Below are 24,234 nucleotides of genomic sequence, written 5' to 3' on the forward strand. Positions count from 1 at the left end.
CTAGCCACCATTCGACTGTAAAATGAAGGAGGGAGACGAGAACGCGCTGCCTGGATCATTAACTGGAACATTTACTTGTAAAAATCTTCTTCCTGCCAACCCTGGCTACCGAAATCTGGTGCCACTGATATGTCTGCTCTTCTCTCTGATGCTCTGAAGACGATACAGGCAACACAAACACCGCTGCATGTGACGCTAGTTAACACTATACTCGACAGCAGCTAACGTTAGCCTACCGCTAGCTAGTTAACACTATACTCAACAGCAGCTAACGTTAGCCTACCGCTAGCTAGTTAACACTATCAAAGAATTTCTAATATGGGAAGAAGTTCCACTCTCTCGTTACTTCCGGCTTCTGAACTGGTTGCAGTTCCACCAGAGTTCCATATAGGGGGCGCTCACAGGCCAGTGCAGAATGAATGGTACTCTATGGAGCTATACCCCTCAAAATCCACTTTTCTCAGGATATAATTTTTTGTCTAGTAATTTGAATGTTGCATTTGAAAGGGGAGGCTAAGAAAATACACACTGTTGGGTGTTAGATGTTTTTAAAGTGGCTTTTTTTGTTCTAAAAAGCCTTTTAAAATGTCAATGACCTCATACATATACGGCCAGAGATTCTGCTTTACGGCGAGCTCTGAGTCACTTCCTTTTTTCTCTCGAGGCATCAACAACACAGCTGAGAGGTTAGACTCTCCCTGTTAATACACGGGCTAGAAAGAGGTTTGCTAATGTTTTAAAGACCACGCCGAAATATTCAATCTGGCATTCTGGTTCTGCTTTGGATGCCGTCAAGCGGGATCTCCGATCGTAATCAGTCCTTCACCAATCAGCATTCATTAGCAGAATGCTAGCGTGTTATGGGCAACAACGACTCAACCTGTAACAAATCGAAAGGGCATAAGTACTCGTTCATTCAATTTTCGACCTATAATCCATGTTGAACTTGCAAAAACTACAATCAAATCTGAGATTTCTCATCGACAATCAGGCGAAAGAGACAAATTTAGCCGTCTAGCTCCATAGGGTCCCATTCATTTTGCACTGGACCGTGATCACCCCCAGTGGAACTCTGGTGGAACTGCAACCAAAGTAGGTACAATGGGGCTGAATAGGGAGTGGAACGGCTTTCTGTAGACGGGCTTTGACACTATACTCGACAGCAGCTAACGTTAGCCTACCGCTAGCTAGTAGCTGGATTAAACACGGTTACGATGCTGACAGCTAACGCTGAACGGTGTAAAGTGTGACTGTGTTTTACTGTAGAGGACTGTGACTCAACAGCGGGATGTAACAATCTGTAGCTGCCGAGCTGCCGTTGGAAAAAAAACACAGACGGTGCGTTCAATGAAACTGGTAAACTACAGCTTCATGGTGCATTTGAAGTTATTGTAAATGTCCTTGGTGGTTGTTTTTGTCGTTCAACAGCAATTTACTAGTGAAATAAGTTATTGTTATTGTTATACATTATTATTAAATCATTTAATTTTGACCATATGGCCTTAGCAATAAACAAGCCGTTCTTTAATGTCACCAACTGTTGTTTAGTACCCTTTGTTTTCTTTTCTTTTTTTACTTTCTTAAAAAGTATCGGTTCAGGCACCGTTAATTATGTATGCGATTAATTTCGATTAATTAATCACAGAGTCTGTAATTAATTAGATACATGTTTTTAATCGATTGACAGCCCTAGTTTTTCACTAATGTTGCAGCTGGTTCCATCCAAAATAGACACGTCACACAATGGAAATATTGTCATGCAAGATTTTCAAGATATTCAAACAGATCAAATCGTACATAAAAGTACCTGACACCTACTTGAACAGCCCAATATGTAATAACTATGCAGTTCCTGGTCTGCAGGACAGGGGTTTCACTCAATGGAAACAGAAAGCTCTAGTTACCATACAGGTTTTATGTAGTGACAACAATTGTGGGTCATTTTCTAAAATTGAAACAGAAATATGACATGCTTCCTCGGACTTCTTCAGATACCTACAAATCAGGGATTTCTCTAGGAGGCACCAGTATTCATCCAACCATTGAAAATATCAACCAACACAACCCAATGGCTCCAGGATCCATTTCCTTTTAATTATCAATCCATTTTGGAAGTGTTTTATTACACTACAATGAGTAGTGAGTGATTCTCTGATTAAATAACAGAAGAAGTTTGGGAGGAGAGTTTTAGGAATATTAATACATGCTCTATAAATGTTAAACACATTTTAATCCAGCCAAGGTAATGCAACACATATGAGGGCACCCTGTCCCACTCTCTATGGTCAGGCCCAAAAATTCTGCCATTTTGGAAGAAATGAACTTGAAAAAAAAGTAAGAGATTTGTGTTTGGTAGATTATTTCTCTGGGTTAGGGTTAACCCTAACCGCATAAATTGCCGATTTCCGTGCAAAATATGCGGGGCTTGCATGATTTCATAATGCCCGCATTTTCGTTGCAAAAAAGTCACATATATCTTAGCAGAAAGTTGAAAAATGTTGCGTTTACTTCACACAAGAGCAGCCATTTTCCCCTGTTGCCATGGGAACGTTATGAAGTGACGTAATAAAAAATAAAAAAACGTGAACATCATCGAAAAGCTGCAAACCCCGCGATGAAGCCATGATGAAACCGCAGTTTTTGCAAGTTCCCGCAATTTTTGCAAGTTCCTGCAATTTCATCGGATAAAATTGCATAAATATCCCGCATATTCCATCGCATTTTTTAAGAAAACGTGCCGCATAATCAAGGATTTTTGCCCGCAACAATCACAAAAAAACTCCACATTTTTCTGGAAGGACTGATTATTTAAACAAAAAAACATGGTCAATTTGTTAAAGGTTTTCAAGTATCCTTCATATGTGCAAACCAATTTATGATGAGCCGCTGTGTTATACCTCTGGCTGTAGGTGTAGTTACGTTGGTAAACACCATCATTTCTAAAGAACGTAATATAGTTGAAGGACATTATGGTATGTGGGTACACAACCATTAGGTGCTTTCCATTCAGGTAATTATTTTTCAGTCCACCCTCGGTCCTCCAGCCCATGAGTCAAATATCCCCCATAATGGCGGATCGAGGTCTGATTATTTATATTGGTGTTTCAGTGCTTCTTTTCTATGAGGTTACCAATCTAATAGTCTAGATCCATGACGTTCCACTTCCGGGATTACTCCGGTGCCGCCATATGCATTTATTTTTGCCGATTTCCGTTTCCTTCTGCTTTCTTTTTTGTTGGAATTTTAAACTCCGGTGCTATGGTTAAACTCCTCAGCTCCTCTCTGCAGGGTAAATCCAGACAGCTAGCTAGACTGTCTGTCCAATCTGAGTTTTCTCTCGCACGACCATTTTGCAGTGGCTCCGGCACTTAGCACTGCCCAAGACGATTGTGATTGGTTTAAAGAAATGCATCCTGGAATGCTGTGTGAACTAGCCAGACCTTCCTCCGCTCCGCAGCATGTGGACGGTCTGGCAAAGCGAGACTAACAATCCAAGGACCCAATTATTATTATATATATTGTTTTTACTCAGAAAGACAACATTGCTGCTGTTTGCAATTCTCTCTGTCGCTTAAAGTACAGTGGCCACATAGGGCCCCTTAATCAATGACAGACACTCAAGTGTTTCCTTATCTGAATGGAGAGTCTAAGGGCAAAGGATGATATTCAGATTGTAAAGCGCTCTGAGGCAAAGTTGTGAATTTGGGCTATAGAAATAAAAGTAACTTCTCTTAAACCCCCCAAACTGATCAAACTGAGCCAAGCAGAGTGAGAGGTTCTCCTCTCTGTGGAGATTTCAGTTTTTGCAGGTTGTGATGTCCATGTTAACACATGCAACACACACCTTATGTCTCTGTGTCCCTAGCTGCTTGTATGAGCTAGTGAGAGTTGGTCTCATCATAGAGACACAATAGCTCTACTAATTTAGTTTAAATTATAAAACTACTTGGAAACTATGCTGTGCTCCTCACACTATTTCTTACAAACACATGAGCTCACTTTAATGTTTCCCTTGCGAAACAAACTGATTTAATCCAGGGCCTTCATACTGGTATTATCCAGTTTAAACCTGATCCTTAATCTGTTCCTTAGATGTACATCTTGGAGATCATACAATAGGTGTCTCTGCAGATAAAGAACAGAGATCTTTTTCAGACTGAAAATGTCATGAACAAGATGAAGAAGAACCACCAAATGTATTGTAACCTGTAATTCATGTTTATGATGTTCCATGATTAATCATGCATTTACCGTAGGGGGTTGATTTAGAGTCTCATGTGAACCATGCAACTATAATAACCACAGTAACAAACCACTCACTGAGTGTTTGTTTTCCAATAAATGGTCATAGACTGGGTTTATTCCCAGACATTGTGCTAAGTATGATATACATAGAAAGCATAAACAATTCTCTTCACATTAAGTCACTCGCTCTTTGCATTACTGATTCCTTCATCTGTTCCACAGCAGCTTTCTGCCAACTCTTCTCTATTTATAACTTAGACAAAATGTCAATTAATTTGGGCATCAACATTGCATTGCTGCATGATCAGAAGATGTTTTTATCATAAAACTTGCAAACAGGGTTGCAAACGTGGTTGAAAACGACAGTGATTGTGCTCCATTAGAAATGTCTGTTGTAAATGTGGTTTATTTTTGAAGAACAAAAAGGAAATGCTCAAACAGCTTTGTTCTAAAAAGCCTCGTAGAAATGGCCTACACTGCCCAATGATGTGTTTAACTTCTTCATGCTCCTGCACAGCAAAATCACCAGTGTAAAGAAAAAAAAACTGAGTGTTAAATTTAACACTAGGAAAGTGTCTATATGTGTCCACTCTTTTCAGTGTTAAATTTACACTTTTGAAAGTGATAATATTTTTACACTCACCTGGAGTTGATTCAACCCTGTAATGAGTTGAAAATCAACATGTAAATGGACTGTATTTATATAGTGCTTTTCTAGTCCTCAAAGACCTTTAACATAGTAGAGGAACCATTCACCATTCACACACATTCATACACTGTGGCCGAGGCTGCCACCTGCTCATCAGATAAACATTCACACACATTTACACTCCAATGGCGCAGCATCGGGAGAAACTCTGGGTTCAGTGTCTTGCCCAAGGACACTTCGACATGTAGACTACAGGGCCAGGGATCGAACTACCAACCTAGGCGCCCGCTCTACCACCTGCGCCACAGCCACTGCAACACTGAGTAGTGTTAATATTACTCTACACTAGTGTCAGTGTTACAAATTCTAAACTACCAGAATACACTGGCCTCCAATTTAGTAACACTAATGGGTGTAACAAAATGTACACTGAGGGTGTAAAATGTTGTGGACAACCAACCAACAAAAAATACACCATTTACGAGACTACACATTTCACAAAATATGTGTGCATTTAAAAGCAGGTACACCACAAAAGCAATACATAACCTTTAACAATTCAGCATGGAGTCACAAAATTACAGTATGGGATAATGTAGTGTCTGCATTCACCAGCAGATGACAGTATGCTGCTTACATTCGTGATGGCATTGCTGAACTTTGCAAAATTGCAAAAAAGCAAAATGCTAAATAGTTTGATTTCAGTGTTTAGTCTTCTTGATATCATTCCTGTTTGACAATGCAGAAGAACTACTACTGTCATCAGCCAATAGGTTTCCCTGCTCCCATTGTCTCTCTGTGTACACAGTGGGGACTAATTCAGTGCTAAACAACAAACATATTTCCATATGGGCTGCCTTAAACCAAATCTTATTAAAATCGGAGTCTGTGGCCTAAAGTAGATCTATATTTCAGTCAGTACCCTGAAAATGCTACTTCAACCCTATAGGGAGCTAGACTCCTTCAGTATATGTTTGGAGACGTCCCTTGCATGTATCCTAGTGTGTGTGCATGTGTGTGAGAGAGAGACAGAGAGAGAAAGCAAGCCAGTGTGTGTGTAAGCATGTGACAAGGTTCCTTTTCCGTCAGAACAGAATTGGGGACAAGTGATCCTAAGTAGAGCACCGTCCCCCTGTGGAGCTCCAGCAGTCTTTGAGCTCCGTTGCCTGAGCAAAGCATCACTGAGGCTTTTGTCGACGTACCGTGCGATTGTTGTCCACCTCTCTGTTCTCCTCCGCCCGAGCTGAAGATGCTGAAACCCACCGACTCCCCCGAGCTGATGTACTATCTGAACTGTCTGTACAGGGAACCCAGGAAGGTTGTGCTCCACAAAGGCTCCACAGGCCTGGGCTTCAACATTGTGGGCGGTGAAGACGGTGAGGGCATCTTTGTCTCCTTCATCCTGGCCGGTGGGCCCGCTGACCTGAGTGGAGAGCTGAGGCGAGGCGACCAGATCTTATCGGTGAGTGCACAACACACAGCTCAGCCTGATTCTATAGATACAAGACACACACCCATGCTGGAAACGTCCAAAAATGATTACGATTATACGTCATGGGTCATTTGTTGATACGTCAACATCTGGATTTGGAGTTTTGGTTCATATGTTAAGAAATGTGTGGCATATTGATCGAGTATAAGAGCCTTTCATAACTCAAAAACAAGCTGCTTACCTGTTACATGTTATTATTAATATATAAATATTTCAATCAGAAGGGATCACAAAAAAACAACAACTAATTGAACAAAACTGGAAACAAGGTTCGCTCACTGCAAGTACAGATCTACTTTTAAAATGTGAGCAAGTACAGATCTACTTTTAAAATGTGAGCAAGTACAGATCTACTTTTAAAATGGTCGGCTCTTGTTAAACCTGTGTGTTCCCAGCATATTAATAGAGAGTGTAATAGTCCTACTGGCCTAGATTCATTTTCAAGGCCAAACACTAACAACCTGGGCTTTTCGTCCCGTCCCTGCAGTATTTCTCCAATTACGAGGTGTAGAGTGTCTGTGGTAGCTAATAGTAAGTTTATTTTATGCTGATCTTTTTAAATATTTGGTATGCTTGGAGCTCCAGAAGTCAGATTGTATTCCTGGGTTTCTCATTCAGAACCCATTTTGCGACCTTGTTAAATCCTCTTAGCTTTAAACATCACCACAGCTCTTTGTGCTTGGGTTGAGGCCTTGTTCACCCTATAGTCCAAACATAGAGTAGCAGTTGTTGGCCTGTTAAATAAGGAAATGAAGGTGGGTAAGGTCTACATTTTACCAAACCAACGGAGTCTTCTTTTACTTTCTGTAATGTACATGTTATGTAGACTAAAATAACTGCTTTTATAAATTCCGTACTACAATGCCACACGGCTAGCCTGGATGCCAGCCAAACTTAGCCCCGCCCACAACATTTGAGGTCGGGAAGTTCGGTCTGGACTTGATCCGTTGTGGAGCAACTATGCTCCAACCAGAACTGTTCGGACCAATCAAATTGCCAGGGCGGGCTTTATACGATGATGGACAGATGATCAACAGTAACGTAATCAACCACGTCACCAAAGAGCGCTTGGTTTGAATTTGTTTACAACAAAGATGGCTGCCGCTGAAGAATTGAGATGTGTAGATTCCGCCATTGCGTCTGTTATAGAAGATATCGACAGTGCATTAATTTTAAAAGAGGAACAGAGAACCGCGATCACGTATGTATACACATTGCCACACCTGTCCGTGCGACACGGACCTTTGCTCTGTCGAAGCCTGCCTTTTACTTGCAGCTTCTGTGACGTCTGTCTCCGATGCTCTGATTGGTTGTAGGTCTATCCAGTAGAGTGCAGAGGCATTTTCTTTCCTGGTTCGGTTGAAACACGCCCCATAATCACAGCCCAATGGAGCAGTATCAGACTCAGATTCTGACTAGAATCTGAGTATGACCACGTCAGGCTACCACACAGCTCCTCTCTAAAACACCTATGAATCCAGTATAATTGAAACCATTAGTTGATTTATCAATACGATGATCAACAGAAAATTAATCAGCAACAACTTTGATAAGCAATTAATGTTTTAAGTAATTTCAGTCCCTGATTTGAGCTTCTCAAATGGGAGAATTTGCTGCTTTTTTCACCATTATAAATTAAATATCTTTGGACTGTTGGTTGGACAAAACAAGCCATATTAGAAATTATTTGTGGTTGCAGCCTTAATATCCAGTATAATTTTCTACAAAGATTCTGACTGATGGCGAAACTCTGGTCCAATCTGTGAAGAGTATGGGCAAGATATCACCGTATGCCAAAGTTGCAACAGACTCTTCCCCATGAATGAGAAACATGTGACAGTCAGCATTTGCATTCCATGGTTAAAAACATAGCTTTTTTACAGTAAAGAGCTGATGGTGCAATCCATTTCCAAGTGTCTCTGCAATATAACCAAACACTCAGTATTCTGAATGCAATGTGTAATAAAGTCCAGATATTTCTAACCTTGTCAAAAAGAATATCTTTGAGGTCTTGGTGATCTGATCTTGAAATGAGTTTGTCACATCTGAGTCATTTGAATATGGTTATTATTTGGAGTTATTATTCAGTTCCAGGTTTTCTTCTGAATTCCACACTTACACACAATGTAAAAAAAAGGATAATGTGGTGATATTTCACCTAATGTGGGCAGCTATAATATAAATACATTAAAGACTTTTGTGTTTTGACACTGTGGGATAATAATCACTTGATTTAGTCAGCATCTACCACTGCTTTACAACCCAACCTGCATTGTTTGGTCACAGTATTCACGACTGCCGGAAACCAAATGATAAAAATGAATGTATGTATGCACTTGCTGAGATGATGAGCAGACTACACAGTGGGCAGTAGCTGGTAGGAAGTGATTGTTCTGCCTTATTATAGTTAATTGTTATAATTTGCCTCCCACACTAATGCCACACTGTGCAACAGATGACACTCATTGCATTGCAGTGTTATGGTAAATCAACATGGCACTGTCTGGCTGCTTGCTCTACCTTGATGAAAGCAGGCACATAATATTCCAACAGTGGCCTGGGTTTGAAGTCTAACAATAACTTCCTCTGTCTCTCCCCACCTATTGAACATACACTCTTCTATCTCTGTACACACTATGTTCATATCAAGTTTATATTGCACTTAACACCTGGGGCTCTTTGGTCTGTTCCCCTAACACTGAAACAGCACACGGGCTGTGAAGGAACAGGTGTGTCAGAGATAAGTGTAAAACTGTGTTCTCCTAGTGAAGCAACACAGAAACAGATGACCATTTTAATGTGTGTTAAATTGAGCCTGCCCTTCACGTTGTGAGGAAGATGATGTGGTTTCAGCAGCAGCTCTTACGATAATGTGAGAAAGCTCAACACTTGCTATGCTACTGTAATGAAAGATGCAGAGAAAAAAAGATTCATCTAGTGTCCCAAGAAATATTTTCACCAAAAGAATCTTGAATTAATGGGTTACAGAGGCATTTGTGTTTAGATGCATCGCACCTCTCCAAAAATGTGTGCAGGTCCTTCACAAAGGTATCACAAACAGATTTTTATGGCAAATTTTGTCAGCAAAAATATGAGACAAACAGTAAAAGAAAGATCTACTATACTGATTTTTGTGTAAGATTTTCTACCTCCATTCATTGCACCTCAACCATGGACATTTGGCCAGATTACAACTTTGCACTAAAACGGTGAAATAAATATGTACCTATAGTGTTGTTTTATTCAGAGGATACCATGTATTTGCACTGGTGTGGGATAACGGATAGCATTGTGTTCATTTCGGTTGCAGGTCATTGTACTGTGTAAAATAAAACAGAATACACCAAAATAATCCTGGGAATTGTCCTTGTTGTTCACACAGGTAAATGGTATTGACCTACGAGGAGCCACACATGAACAAGCGGCAGCAGCACTGAAAGGAGCCGGACAGGTGGTCACCATCATTGCCCAGTACAGACCAGAAGGTGAGTCAGCACAAACAACACGTTGCTGTGAAAACACAGGAACCCTGTGGTGTGAATGTCCTGCTAAACAGCACAAACATACCCAGGATAATGCTAAAGTAGGTCTCCTGTACCCACTGAGTGATGTGGTTATAATCAGGCCAAGTGATGGCTCACCTTGTTTCATTGCTAACTTTAATCACACATCACTGCCATATACTTCCAAGTATTAAAGCTCTGTTGAACAGTGACAATAAAAACATCCTCCATAATTCTATTTTAAAGATGGTGAAGTGAATGACAGACATTGACAGCCCATACACAGATCTTGGCCAAGAACCTACAAGAATAATGTGATTACTACATACTGTACCCTAGGATACTGCCCCTCATAAACTTGCAGGAAAACTGTTCTTCACATAGACTTTATGTTTAAAATATTGTCATTAATTTAAAAGTTAAACATCTAAGTAAGAGGCAATGTTTTAAGGACTTGAAGTGATATTATACCAACTTAAATCAAGCTCTATGTCATCTTTGTGTGGGCATTGTGTTTAGATGAAGGTGAAGGACGGCCAAAAGCCTACGCATCTTCCGACAAAGGGTAAAAACACATCTCTTCCGACTGCACCTCGGATTAAAAAAATAAAATAAAATAAAAAAATATATTTACGTAAAGCTGCACTTTCATATGTCTCTTTGTAGCTTTGCTTATTTAAAGCTAATGTATTTGCACTTACTACTTGTTGTCTGGAGTTTGAACCTTCAAGGTTGAAAGCACTTAATTGGAAGTCGCTTTGGATAAAAGCGTCAGCTAAATGACATGTAATAATGTAATGTGTTTGGCTTTCCTCCGTGATGCCAGTGCACGGAGCTCCCAGCGGAGGTCTGCCGAGATTGGCCGGATGACAGAAAACAACGCGGTCTGTATCATCCGGTGGATTTCAGCAGACCTCTGCTGCTCCGCTCCGTCTGCAACGTTGATCTAAACACAATGCCCACACAAAGCTGGATGACACAGAGCTGGATTTAAATCAGAAGTATCCCTAATCTGCCTCCATGTTGTGACAGCTTCACCAATCTGCACCTGAGCTGTGGAGGTGTGGAGGTTAGCCTGAGAAACATTCAGAGCAAGAAAGGTCTTCATTTGTCATCAAGTTTGACGCTAGCCGGACAATTGTACCAACGCATAGCTGAAAGTGGGAACTTTAAGGTCACTTCTCATTTCATCTTTGGTTTGACATTTTCAGTTCCCAAAGTTTCTTTTGTCCGTTTAATACGCCATACATGACAGCAGGGATTTCACTCAGAGGATTCTACCACTGAAAGTATGGTTCCCTTGTGGATGAGTTTTGAGTTAAGGTGACACTGTAACTGAACTTCTTCTGTCAGATTTCACCGTCAGAGCTCCATGAGTCTTAGTGAAAGTGTCCAAGTGTCCAAAAAAAGTAAAGAGATGTGTTCTTGGCTCTGTGCATTTCCCCAGTTTGTTGAATGGGTGTCAATGGGAAGCAGTTTTTATTGAGCTGTACAGTGTAATGACAAATTCATGATGTCTTTATCTTAAAATAGTGCAGGTACCATACATTAAATGGATTTTTTCTGAAACATTCCAATCCTTGGTCTTTTCTCAAAAGCCCAAAGACAAGACATGTTGAATCATTTAAAGTTTTCCTACTGACACAAAGTTTCTCAAAAGGGTTTAAAAAAAGTAGTAATGATACAATCTGATTCAACAAACAACATTCTATTTGTCTTAAATTGGTTTGTGGTTTATTTGTCCTGTAGCATCAGCATGTAAATTGTAATAACCCATGCAGGGCATTCATGCTAATTCAAATCTAGCAGACTGTCTCCAACCTTCTGTAAGTTAACATGTAGTGGATCCGACAGCTTTGACTGGTGACATGCCTCCTGTGATTAAGGTCAACAGCAGCAGTATCTACTCGAGGGCTGTAGAGGCACTGACTCATGGCCAGAGACCTCTCAATGTCTCAGAGGTGCCAAACTCACAAACTGTCCAGACCCTTATACCGAGAGCTGTGGTGGGTGTTTGCCTCAAAAGATTCTACATCAAGGTTCTTTCCTCTCCGATCTAAAACCGATCAAAAACATTCAAGAAGTCAAAAACTTTTGGTTCTTTATAGATTTCTTGGTTAATGCTTTAACATCAGTCAGTCAAAACTGTTGGCAACAACTGTTTTGGAGAATGTTCTTGCTTTTGCTTCTCAAACATGACCTTTTGTAAAAAGATCTTGAGAGCTGATGAAAATGTTACATCCCGCTCAGACTGACTTTGCTCCATCTCACAGGAGACTCTTCAGTGGCAAAGATCAGTAGTGGAGCTATGTGACTTGGCATCAAGTTCAATCTGAAGCCTTCTGTAATCAGAGGACTATACATATACTATAGATTTGGGGTTACCGAGGTAACTTCAGGTTTAACCCGGGGTTTTGTGTATCACGACGGTGGGTCACTTGTTACCGGGTTACATCGCCATGGTAACTTATACTGAACACCTTCCTGGATTTAGCTGCAGCGACTGTATTGCTTTTTGCCTGTTTTACGTGTCTGTCTTCTATATATTTCTGTAGGAATATCGTTTGCTCTTCTTGTGTAAAATATGCTGCTCTGGTAGACTTGTCCATGGTTGCAATTGGTCATATGGTGCAAACACCGCCCCTTTTATGTGAACACGCTTGTCGCTAGATTGGGAAAACCTGGGTTTATTGAACAAGTTGATAACCACCGTCGTGTCACACCTTGTGCGGGTCTGCGGTTGTTATGTTTGGTGAAGCCGGGTAACGGAAATAAATCCGTATTACCAGTTTGGTAATACAGGCCTCAGGAGTCTTAGTTTAGTGATGATTTGGTAATATCGAATGTTCCCATCTCACTTTTCAAACTTGTTGGCATCCTACAGCAGACTAACTGGGCTCTAAACACCTCTGGGACTAACAACTGCTTTCTCTTCTTACCCATCAGAACTTGCTCTATGCTCACCACGACGGGCCCCCTCTCCTGCACCAGGTTTGTGCCATTGGCACCTGTGGCTGCTCTGAGCTTTAGCATGATTCAGTGAGAGTCACTGAGTGAATGTGATCACAAACAGTCTGTTCACTCCTCTACACCAAGCGTTTGACCCTCTGAAGCACACCTGATTTTTTCCTCTCCCAACCTGCTGAACTCTCACGCCTCCACTGCACATGCACTTTTCAAACCCTCCTGACTTTACCTTTTGTTCCTGTGCTCCAAGGCCATGACCCTTTTACAGTGTCCTTTCTTCTTCCCTTTTGGAAATGTCATTAAAATGATGTGCTCTTTTTAAGTATACTGTGTTTTGAGGAGGTTAGTACATGCAGACACAGTTACTCATTTATCACAGCTCAGTCTAATGGCTCTATAGAGTATTTGGTTTCATTACACACCTTTGTTTTAATGTTCAGTTCAGCTGTCAACAGATTTCATTAGGAGCTGTTTTCCAACAGAGGTAGATGATAGTCACTGTCCACTGTGATCCAGATTAACATTGCTGTTTTTGTTGTGAACCCCAAAAAATGAAATTCCCTTCACCTCTATTATCCTAGGGAGGTGGTAGAGGGGTCAGCAGTCAACAGCTCATACAGATACCTCAACAAATAAACTCCCAAACTATTCTGTATGCAATGCTGCATAGTGGCCACGGTATAGTACCAGGGTTAAATGTGAACTTAAACGGTTTTCATGTGCAATATTTCAGCCTGTTCTCATGAACCATATGTTCGAAAAGCTACGAAACTGCAATTAACTCACAGGACTTTCAAGCCAGGGAGCGGAGTTCACTTTCACCCAGGAAATGCATGTTCCTTGGGAGTGTTTCAGTCCAAACCACGATCTTTTTCCTAAACTTAACTAGTCGTTTCGGTGCCTTAACTTAACTTTCGTCGCCGCATAACACTCAATTTTTCTTGCCTAAATGTAACCATAATCTCTGCCAAAACAACCGGCAGCTCGCTGTGGTCCGTACCCAGCTCATAGTCACCTATTCTCAGGTAACTGAACCACCAACTACCGCTGACCGGACGGAGCATTATGCGGAGCACCATGCAAAGCACCGTAGCCAGCGACACAGAGCTCTGTAGTGGCTAAACACATCTACTAACTGCCGCTGATACGACGAGCTGTGACGGAGGTCTGTAGCGACTTAAACAGCTAGCAACTGCTGCTCTGTAGCACGGAGTTAAGTAGCCGATGTCACGTGAACAGCCGGCGGTCTCCTAGTTTTCGTATGATATCAAACGTTTTAGTGTGCATAAATGTCCGTACGATATCATACAAAGTTGAATATTTCTTCCTTTGTAAAGCCTAACGTAAGTAATGTTAGGCTTTACAAGTGGCATGTTTTAGCAGGCTACAGAATGTTAATTTAAGAAGTGGTCTCCACCTGCGTAGGAAGAGACTTCTGAAGGATCATGTCATGGCTCTTTGTTGATTTGTCACATTGCATAACAATAGTGGTCAACATTGATTTACAAAACGTTAGGCATAGGCCTTGGTAAGTTGACACATACTGTGTGTGTGTGTGTGTGTGTGTGTGTGTGTGTGTGTGGTGTACGTGTGAGGTGTACAGTGGTTACTATTACAAAACAAGCCCAACAGGGTGATGAAATGATTTGATGCGAAGCTGATGATTCTGGATATTCATCTCATTCAACTCATTTTCAACAAAACAAACTACTAAAAACACACTAGATCTGCAGGGTAACTAACACATAACCATTCTCAAAAAAGCTAAAGCAAATGTTTTGTGTCTCATGATAAGAGTTTAATCTTCATTAGTAATTGGCAACAGAATTTGTGTTGCAGTTCAGATACAGGCTAACAGGAAAAAAACTGGAAAACAGACAGGTTTGCCTCGTTACATGTTCAGGGCCATTTACAAGGACATCTGTTTTGTTCTGTTTTCTGTTTTGAGTCCAGCTAACTAGTAATGAGTTTAGTTAAATATTTTAACAGAATGGGGTGACCTCTAGCTCACCCAGTGTGCGCCCCATATGCTGAGTCCTTGGCAGTGGCCCGGGTTTGAATCCGACCTGTGGCCCTTTGCTGCATGTTGTCTTTCTGTCTTCAAGCTGTCCTGTCAATTAAAATCCATAAAAGCCCCCAAATGTGTGTATATATATACACACACACACACACGTATACACTGAACACTCTTGGGAGTGTGTGTATGTGTGAAGGTCAGGTTAAAGTGGCTTTAACCAAACAAAACACAAAGAACCCCTGTAAAAGCCAAAGGCCATCTATTACCCGAAAACACTGTACATTCCTCATATTATTGGAAAACTAGAAACTTCATTGTGTCTCTTAGCTCTGGATTTATGATGTAAGTATTTATGCATGATCAGATATACGTAACAATTGATAAAGCAAACACATCTTCTTGTCTGGTGCGTCCATCTGCACTTGTCTCCGCCCCTGCACTGCCGCTGTGCAGCCACAGGAGAGAGAGACTCCAGTCTCACAGTTGGACTGTGTGCAGAGATCAGACAGCAGGAGCACCAGGGGAACACAAATATAAGAAAGAGACAACAGCAGTAGAGGATATAACATCAAAGTGAACATGCAGACAGGTATGTGAGACCTATTTTAGTGCAAGATGGGCAGAAAAAACAACAGGGAGGTTAGTTAAAGTAAATAGAAATTTCAGAAATTAAGAAATTTCTAAACTTAAATTGTGATTTTGCATTCTGTTGTGGATGATTATCCAGTATCAAAGGGTCTCCTCATTTCAGTTTCCATTGCTCACATGTATAGGCTCAGCCTTGTTTAGTAGCCTAACTCATGGGATGGCGAGGAAGCACATCAGTGTCAGAGGAAGCATGGACGAGTTTCATGCAAATGTGGCAGCCTGTAGACATTATAACACTGAAAAATGAAATTACAACAACATGTTTAGTATTTTAAGCTATATTTACAGTGTATATTTTCTTGTCCTGATTTCTAAAATCCAGGTTGTGCAGTCACTGGTTGGTTGTGTCATGACAGAACATGTCAAGTCTCTGGTTGATTTTTTAAAGTGACAGATTAGCCAGCCATGCATTAAGTTATCAGCTTTTTCATCCTCATAGTGACCGCACTGTCAGGACAAGCCTACTTGTCAACAGAGTGACGGCTTTCCACATCCTGACATCCTCTTTCACTTTGCTAAAAGCAATTCAGTTCATGGCTCCAGACATTACTGACTGGAAATGCTGGGGCATCGATGTAAACAAAAGAAACGAATCATGTGTAGGTTCCTGTATTCTCAGTTTAATGGTAGATGTCTATGAATACAGCAACACAAAGATGTCTTATATCAATTCCCTGTACATATTTCCCTTAATATGTCAAGGTGTTTGTTATTTAATTTTTGTCTGAATATCAATTTATGTCACTCAAGTTTGGCTTGCAGTCACTTGCAAGGTTAAGAGTTATTCCAACAAATGAAAATCAAAAAGCTGTTCATTACATAGAGTTTGGCATGTATTTATGGGGAAATATAATGTAGATATAGACAGTGTAAAATACGCTGACACCAGTGGTCCCCTTTAGACTATGTGAAACAGAAACATAGGTTTGAGTTGTTTTAATATAACAACTACAGAGTATTGATGACAAGTTGGTAGTAAATTACATGCCACCAACTTAGAACACACTATTTTAAGAGGTGTAAGAAATTCAGTGTTGAAATATGACTGTAGATATAGAGTATATCTACTGTATGTATCCATGTGCTTAAATATTGGGCATGTGCATCCAGTGCACTGTTTTAAGCTCACATAAAAACGATCAATGATACAATATCACATTTTGAGTGTAAATTTCTCTTGAGCACACTTCCTTCCTTTATCATCAGCTCCGTTAATTCTATTGTTGTCAGAAAGATCAAGGTTTCAAATAAATCACTTTTCACTTAATATGGGACACTTTTACTTTTAGTAGCATCATTGGGCTGACTTCTAATCTTGTCTCGCAGAGTACGGGCGTTTTGAGGCCAAAATCCATGACCTGCGGGAACAGATGATGAACCACAGCATGAGCTCTGGCTCGGGATCCCTGCGAACCAATCAGAAGAGATCGCTCTATGTGAGGTTGGTCTTTTTAGGATTTCACCCTAGTTTTGAATGTTCAAGCTAAATTCAGGGAAAAAACTGTCCATTCCATGCCCCAAATTTCTTGGATGTGATATCTGCACTGATTTATTCCAGGCAACATGGTACAAGTAAATGAATAGTGTCTTTTAAAAGGGTTGTGTTACTTACTTATCACATGGATGACTGAGCAGATGTGACCATGTGTGGACTGAATTTAATGTAACGATTGTACGCACACTTACATGTTAAACCAGGTTTGAGATCTGTGACTGAAACAGAGGAACGTTTCTTATTATAGCAACCCCCATGGACCAACAGTCACTATTCTCTCTGACCTGGTAACGCTGAGCTTCTAGTGTCTCACTACTCAATTAGAAAAGACCTCACATGGAGAAAAATGGAAAAATAATGCAGGAATTCTGTGTATTTATAATACTGATCCTGATATCTTCTACTGAATAGGGCACTGTTTGACTATGAGAAGTCAAAGGACAGCGGCCTCCCCAGCCAAGGGCTCAGCTTCAGGTATGGGGACATCCTCCACGTCATCAACGCCTCAGATGATGAGTGGTGGCAGGCCCGCCGTGTCACCCCACATGGGGACAGTGAGGAAATGGGTGTCATCCCCAGCAAGAGACGGTAAGTAGTGGATAGAAATCTGTCTCTGGGTGAGGAAACTCTAGAAGCCTGTAGATGATTTGTGACAATAATATTGATTGTCCTAAAAGAGGAACAATGGTTTGTCAATAAGGCGACATTGCCTCCGTAGAGAGAGAGAGAGAGAGATAGATAGATAGATTGGGAAATTACTCTTATACAGCAGCAAGTTAGGACATACACATATACAGAAAATACAAGAAATATACTAGAAATAATAAATAAGATATAAAATAAGATAGCAAAAATAAAAAATGCCAGAAGAACTACTGAAAAATATACTTAAGAGGGATGAAAAAAATGAACATGTATATACAAGTGTAGAATAAAATGTACAACCTACATACATAGTATATATAACAAAATTAAATATGTATATATTAAATATGAAGTAACCAGTGTGCAAGTAGCATAATAGTGCAATATTGTAATGTGTGTGTGGTAATGAGATAGTTATCTTACACACAGCTGTGAATTGTTGTACAGTTTTATGGAATGTGGTAGGAATGCTTTTTTTGTAGCGCTCCGCGCCGGAGTCTTTGAGAGAAGGTGCTTCTCTGTTGGACCAGTGTGGGGGGGGAGGGTGGTTCTGGGTTATCCACGATGGATAACAGTTTGCAGCCAATAACGGAGCCAGCCTTCCTATCAGTTTGTCTGTGATTGAGATGGAGGGAATATCTTTTGAAACACAGACAACAACTCATGGACATTCCTCTATAGGGAAAAAATAATGATTTAAGAAAGGAAAAAAATATGTCCTCATCCATTGCTAGTGTGTGGCATAAGAAATCCATTTTCAAAACCGAATTCAAATAGATATTACGAGGGATGAGTGGGGGAACCCGTCATAACCCGAAATAATCCGAAAACACAGGAAAAGAAGCAGAGTTTCATGATGGAGGCAAGGGGGAATGGCGGCGGAGCATTAGCTAAAGACGATACGCCAGCACTGTACAAATATTTGACGGACATAACTAAAGAAATCCGTGAACTCAAAGAGGAAATGAAAAATGACATAACGGCCCTCGACACGAGCTTTAAACAGGAGTTTGCCAATTTGAAAAAAGACGTCAACAACAAATTTAAGGCAAACAGTGACGAGCTACAGGACCAGAAGAAAAGTCTCAATGAGGCACAAACACGTATCAAGGAACTCGAGTCATTCAATATGGAAGCTAAAGACGCTCTGTTGACAACCCTTCATGAGCAGAGAAAGTTGCAGGAAAAGTTAACCGACCTTGAGGGAAGGTACAGGAGGAACAACGTGCGGATATTTGGAGTCCCGGAGGGCTCAGAGGGAGACTCGGTCATCTGTTTTGTCGAGGAGCAGCTACAGAGAGAGCTAACTCTACCAGTGGGGACCAACCTGCTAATTCAACGGGCACACCAAGCGGCAGCGAGGAGACCCGGTCCTGGTGAGACTCCGCGGTCTATAATCATAAACTATGATATTAAGGAAAGCCTGGCAAAAACGGGTTATGCTTGGCAACACACCCCTGTCCTTTGACAACGATTACGCGGCCGAGTTGGTACAGAAACGCAGAGCCTATATGGAGATCAAAAAGACCCTCAAGGCTAAAGGCATCCGGTTCCAAACGCCCCTGACCAGGATCAGAATCCACTGGTCCGATGGACCTCGGCTCTACAACAGCGCGCAGGAGGCGGCTAAAGAGATAAGGAAAAGGGGAATGGATGTACAGATGAGGGAAGATGACGAGGGGCGCACGATGGAGGAGCGGATACAGGTGGCATCGCGGTGGCAACACGTCGGAGGACCATGGGCACACGGTGGATTAACTCAACGCGAGAGAGAGAGGCTGCAGGAGTTTCGGAGAGCTGAAGATGGAGATAACATCTGATTTAAATGGGAGAAGCAGACGTGAATAAGTATGAATCACGATCATATACTAACTGTATAGTACGACATGTTAATGTACAGACAGAGACTGAAAAGGGTAGGGAAATACATTATTTGTATTATTAGCTATTATATCCATTTATACATTTTTGTTCATAAATACAGAGAATCGCTTTGTGGTAAGTTAGCTTTAAGATGATGTCAGGGTTTGGGGATTAAGGATGGGAATGGAGTCATTGCAATACCCCAGGAGATATTTGTTTACCCGTTTACTGGTGTCAAATGTGGAGTTTGTATACTAGGCTATAGCTTGCCTCCCACTACTAGGCTTTTCATATGTTCTATTCAGAGTGGGAATGCAGAGAAATGTTGGACACTACTAGAAGGCAAGGTGGACTCTATGCAGGACCTCTGTTCACCTCTAGTGAGGGGCCCCACCATTATTGGGGGACCTTCCCCTCTCCTTCCAACAAGGGCACGGGCATGAAGATAGAGGCCTGTTGTTATCGGAAGCATTGTTTTGGAGTTCGAGTTCATATTGTTATTAGAATTGCAGGTGTCAGTGGGAGAGAAAGGGAAAACCTAAAAAAAGGAGAACATGCAACATAGCCAACTTAAAGTGGTGTCTCTGAATGTGAACAGGTTAAATAACCCAATGAAAAGAGAGAAGGTCATAGCAAAGCTGAAAAAAGAGGGATCACAGGTTAGTTTTTTACAAGAAACACATTTAACGGATCACGAGCACGAAAAATATAAAAAAATTGGGATTTAAAAATACATACTATAGTTCATACAAAAAGGGAGGAAAAGTGTAAAATCAACTAGTTACACTCGTCAATGTCTATGCACACCCGGACAGTGATAAGAAGTTGTTGTTCAAGAAATAGAAGGGATACTGATATGCGGAGGGGACTTTAACATCACACTGAATCAGGATTTGGACACAACTAGTACAAAGAAAAGTAGCAAAATTCAAGTGTCCCAATACTTAAATACTGTATTAACGGAGCTAGGAATTTCAGATGTTTGGAGGGAACTACATCCATTCGAGAGGGATTTCACATTCTACTCAGCTCCTCACTCAGTCTATACAAGGATAGATTATTTTTTCATGAATACAGCAGATAGATTTAGAATAGAAGAGTGTAAGATTGGGGTAGCAGACATCTCAGATCATTGTATTCTCCATCTGATACTAAATATGAACAGCAGGAAAAGGAATACTATATGGAGAATGAATGTTAGTGTACTAAATAACCCAGGATTTGTTGAGGAGATCAAAACTGAAATAAATACATACAGGAAAGAGAACGACAATGGGGAGGTAGATTTTACTACTCTTTGGGATGCCATGAAAGCAGTTATGCGGGGAAAGCTAATATCTCGAGCAGCATACAACAAGAAAAATAGACTGAAATTATATCAGAAGAAGATTGAAGAGCTTAAAAAATTAGAGCAACAACATAAAGACTCAAGAGACGCAGGCTTACTTCAACAAATCAAGGAAGTGAAGACAAAAGTGAATGAGATGCTAGGAGACGAAGTGGAAAAGAAATCTAGACTTCTGAAGCAGACTTACTACGAATCAGGCTCCAAAGCTACAAAATTACTAGCTAGGCGAATAAGGAAACAGCAACTCATGAATACAATCCATAAAATCAGAGATCCCACAACCAATTCACTAGAATTTGAACCAGGAAAAATAGAAAAAGTATTTCAAAAGTATTACAAAAAACTGTATACACAACCGGACTCAGCAGATGAGGAATTAATAAGAAACTTTTTAAGTTCATTAGATCTACCAATAATAGGAGAGAAATAAAACAAATGTATAAATTCATGTTTCACAGCAAAGGAATTGGATGAAGCCATTAATACGTTAAAATCAAATAAAACCCCGGGGGGTGACGGCTTCCCGGCCGAACGTTACAAAATGTTTAAAAAGGAATTGGGTCCAATGTTATTAGCAGCATTCAATGAAACCTTAAAAAAAGGTAAGATTCCCCCCTCTTGGAAAGAAGCCATAATCACGGTGCTTCCCAAGGAGGGGAAAAATAAGGAATTCTGTGAAAACTGCAGAAAAGGCTTTTGATAGCGTTAGTTGGAAATTTTTATACCTTACTTTAGAAAAATTTGGTTTTAATACAGACTCAGTAAACATTATTTAAACACTATATCAAGACCTGAAGGCTAGAATTAAAATAAATGTCAGTCTCACTAACAAACTGGAAAGATCTACCAGACAGGGCTGCTGCTTATCATCAACTCTTTTTGCGATTTTCATCAAGCCTTTGGCCCAAGCAATAAGAGAAGATGAAGGTATAGCGGGGATAGAGGTGAAGGGCACAGAACATAAAATCGGGCTTTTTGCAGATGATGTTATAATCAGTCTAAAACAACCGGATGTTTGTCTTCCAAGACTTATGGAAAGACTGGATTCATTTTATTACTTGTCAGGTTATAAACTCAATGTGACAAAAACACAGGTACTACCCATAAATTATACCCCACCCCAAGCCATTCAGCAAGCATATAAATTCAAATGGGAAGCAAAAAAAAATAAAGTACCTAGGTGTAATTATTAGTAGAAACCTAACAAAACTGTACAAAATTAATTTTGGGGCTCTAAATCAAGATATTCAAAAAGATATGGAAAGATGGTCGGCACTAACATTGGATTTCAGCTCTAGAATAGAAATCATAAAGATGAATGTGTTACCGGGAATCTGTTTCAATCATTACCCATAGAAATTCCCACATCACAATTCAAAGAATGGAACAAAAAAATCTCACGTTTCATTTGGGGGGGAAAAAGACCAAGGATAAAGTACGCAACTCTTCAGATCCCTAGGGACAGGGGCGGGTTAGCCTTACCAAACCTCTTAGAATATTACTATGCACAGATTCGACCTTTGGTATATTGGTGTGATCCTGAGTATACTGCAAGGTATACAGTGCAGGGTTACCATATCCAAAGTATGATTGCAAATAGGGACATGTTTAAAAAATATAAGAATATGCTTGATCCAATTACTCGATTCACTCTGGAAATCTGGTTTACAGTGATTAGGAAATACAATTTAGAGAGGGAAATCAAAATTTTGAGCTGGCCGACTTGTGATTCTAAATTTAAACCAGGGGCAATGGATAGTATTTATGAACAATGGTTAAACAAGGGAATTACAGCAATATGCACAATAATTGATCGGGACAAAATTAAAAGCTTTCAAAAACTGAAGAGGGAATATGGACTGGAGGATTACGACCAGTTTAGGTATTACCAAATTAGAGACTTCTTTGAGAAAGAAATAAAACCAGATCTTCCTCAGGAGCTGAACAAAGTAACTATAACACTATGTAATGCATATAGAAACAATACTAGAAAGGTGGTTTCAGCACTGTACCAGGGTCTAGAGAAGAACAGTGGAACTTCTACACTGTATATAAGAGACAGATGGGTAAAAGAAAGTAAAATACCATTAACTGTGGAGGACTGGTTTAACATATGTGATGTACAGTGAACCACCACCAGCTCCAGGATGTGGAAAGAATTTTGCTGGAAAAATATGATCAGGTTCTTTATTACTACCAAAACAAAGAGCAAATTTTCAACTACACAACAAACTGGAGACGGTGTGGGGAGCAGAACGTAGGTCACACCCATGTTTTTTGGGAATGTACTAAAATCAGAAATTATTGGAATGATGTGGGTAGAATTGAAAACAATACTGGGATATGAACTACCAAAGACTTGTGAGATATTATATCTGTGTAACCTGAGAGGGGAAAATGTACAACATGAAGACGGATTCCTGGTTAAAATTCTGCTGGCTGCGGCCAAGAAGGCAATCACCAGAAATTGGTGTAGAGAGGACCCTCCCACTCTGAGGAACTGGCTGGACGTAGCCGAGGAGATACTCAACATGGAAAGACTCACATATATATTGAGACTCCAGCAAGCAAAATACGATAAGAAATGCAAAAAATGGACAGAATACCAATCACAATGAAGAGTCACCACCGGAAACTTTGATGTCAGGGACATTTGAGTATTATTACTAAGAACATGTACCCCACTGATGCTGTGCTGTGTTCTCTGTTCTTTTTTGTTTATACCAAAAATCAATAAAATCTGAGTGAAAAAAAAAGAAAAAAAAAGAAATCCATTTTCAGAAACTCAAGGGGATAACTAAAAATAAAAAGTCCATCACTAAATATGGGCTGGTACATACCACCCTCACCCAGAAAACGGCCCTATAGGTTGATTGTGCAAGCAGCTTATAACACTTATAGACCGTGTATAAAGATGGACGATGCGTCTCCACTTCTTCCCACTGTAGAGCGAAGCCAAAATATCCTGGATACGGGCGCTGCAATCTTGCAATTTTGGAGCCGGTGGAGCCTCGTTTTTGAATTCCTGCCCATATGCACACCCAACCAATCGGGAGTCAATCCCAGCTGTCAATCATGATTTTCACCCTTTTTTATAGCATTGCATAAGTAATTAAAACCACACTGAAAAATGAAAACTTGAACTATACCTTAAATGACAGAAACCATCTTTGATTTTTTTGTGTGGTCCATTTCCCATCCGCTTACATGGAGGGGTGGGATTTATGACTTACGCTGCAGCCAGCCACCAGGGGGCGATCCAGATGTTTTTGGCTTCACTTATACAGTCTATGCATCAACCCCTGATAACGACCCATATTTACGTTTTTAAATTAACTGAATTTGTGACGTAAATCTGTAAC

At 40.4% G+C, this 24,234-nt stretch overlaps 1 protein-coding gene across 42 annotated transcripts in view; it reads left to right on the top strand.

Annotated features, from left to right (window-relative positions):
• Positions 1-24,234, top strand: part of dlg2 (discs, large homolog 2 (Drosophila)) — a 261,578-nt gene that overhangs the window by 206,896 nt on the left and 30,448 nt on the right. For 33 of the 42 annotated variants that reach the window (XM_031311122.2, XM_031311125.2, XM_031311128.2 and 30 more), the window contains 5 exons: positions 6,200-6,356; positions 9,769-9,871; positions 12,836-12,880; positions 16,848-16,962; positions 17,428-17,604. In XM_031311122.2, the coding sequence (XP_031166982.1) occupies positions 6,200-6,356; positions 9,769-9,871; positions 12,836-12,880; positions 16,848-16,962; positions 17,428-17,604 (597 nt within the window). The remainder of the gene's footprint in view (positions 1-6,199; positions 6,357-9,768; positions 9,872-12,835; positions 12,881-16,847; positions 16,963-17,427; positions 17,605-24,234) is intronic. The other 9 variants (XM_031311131.2, XM_031311124.2, XM_031311127.2 and 6 more) reach the window with 1 other exon arrangement.

The sequence above is a fragment of the Sander lucioperca genome, chromosome 13, assembly GCF_008315115.2.
Source record: "Sander lucioperca isolate FBNREF2018 chromosome 13, SLUC_FBN_1.2, whole genome shotgun sequence".
Lineage (NCBI taxonomy): Eukaryota > Metazoa > Chordata > Actinopteri > Perciformes > Percidae > Sander > Sander lucioperca.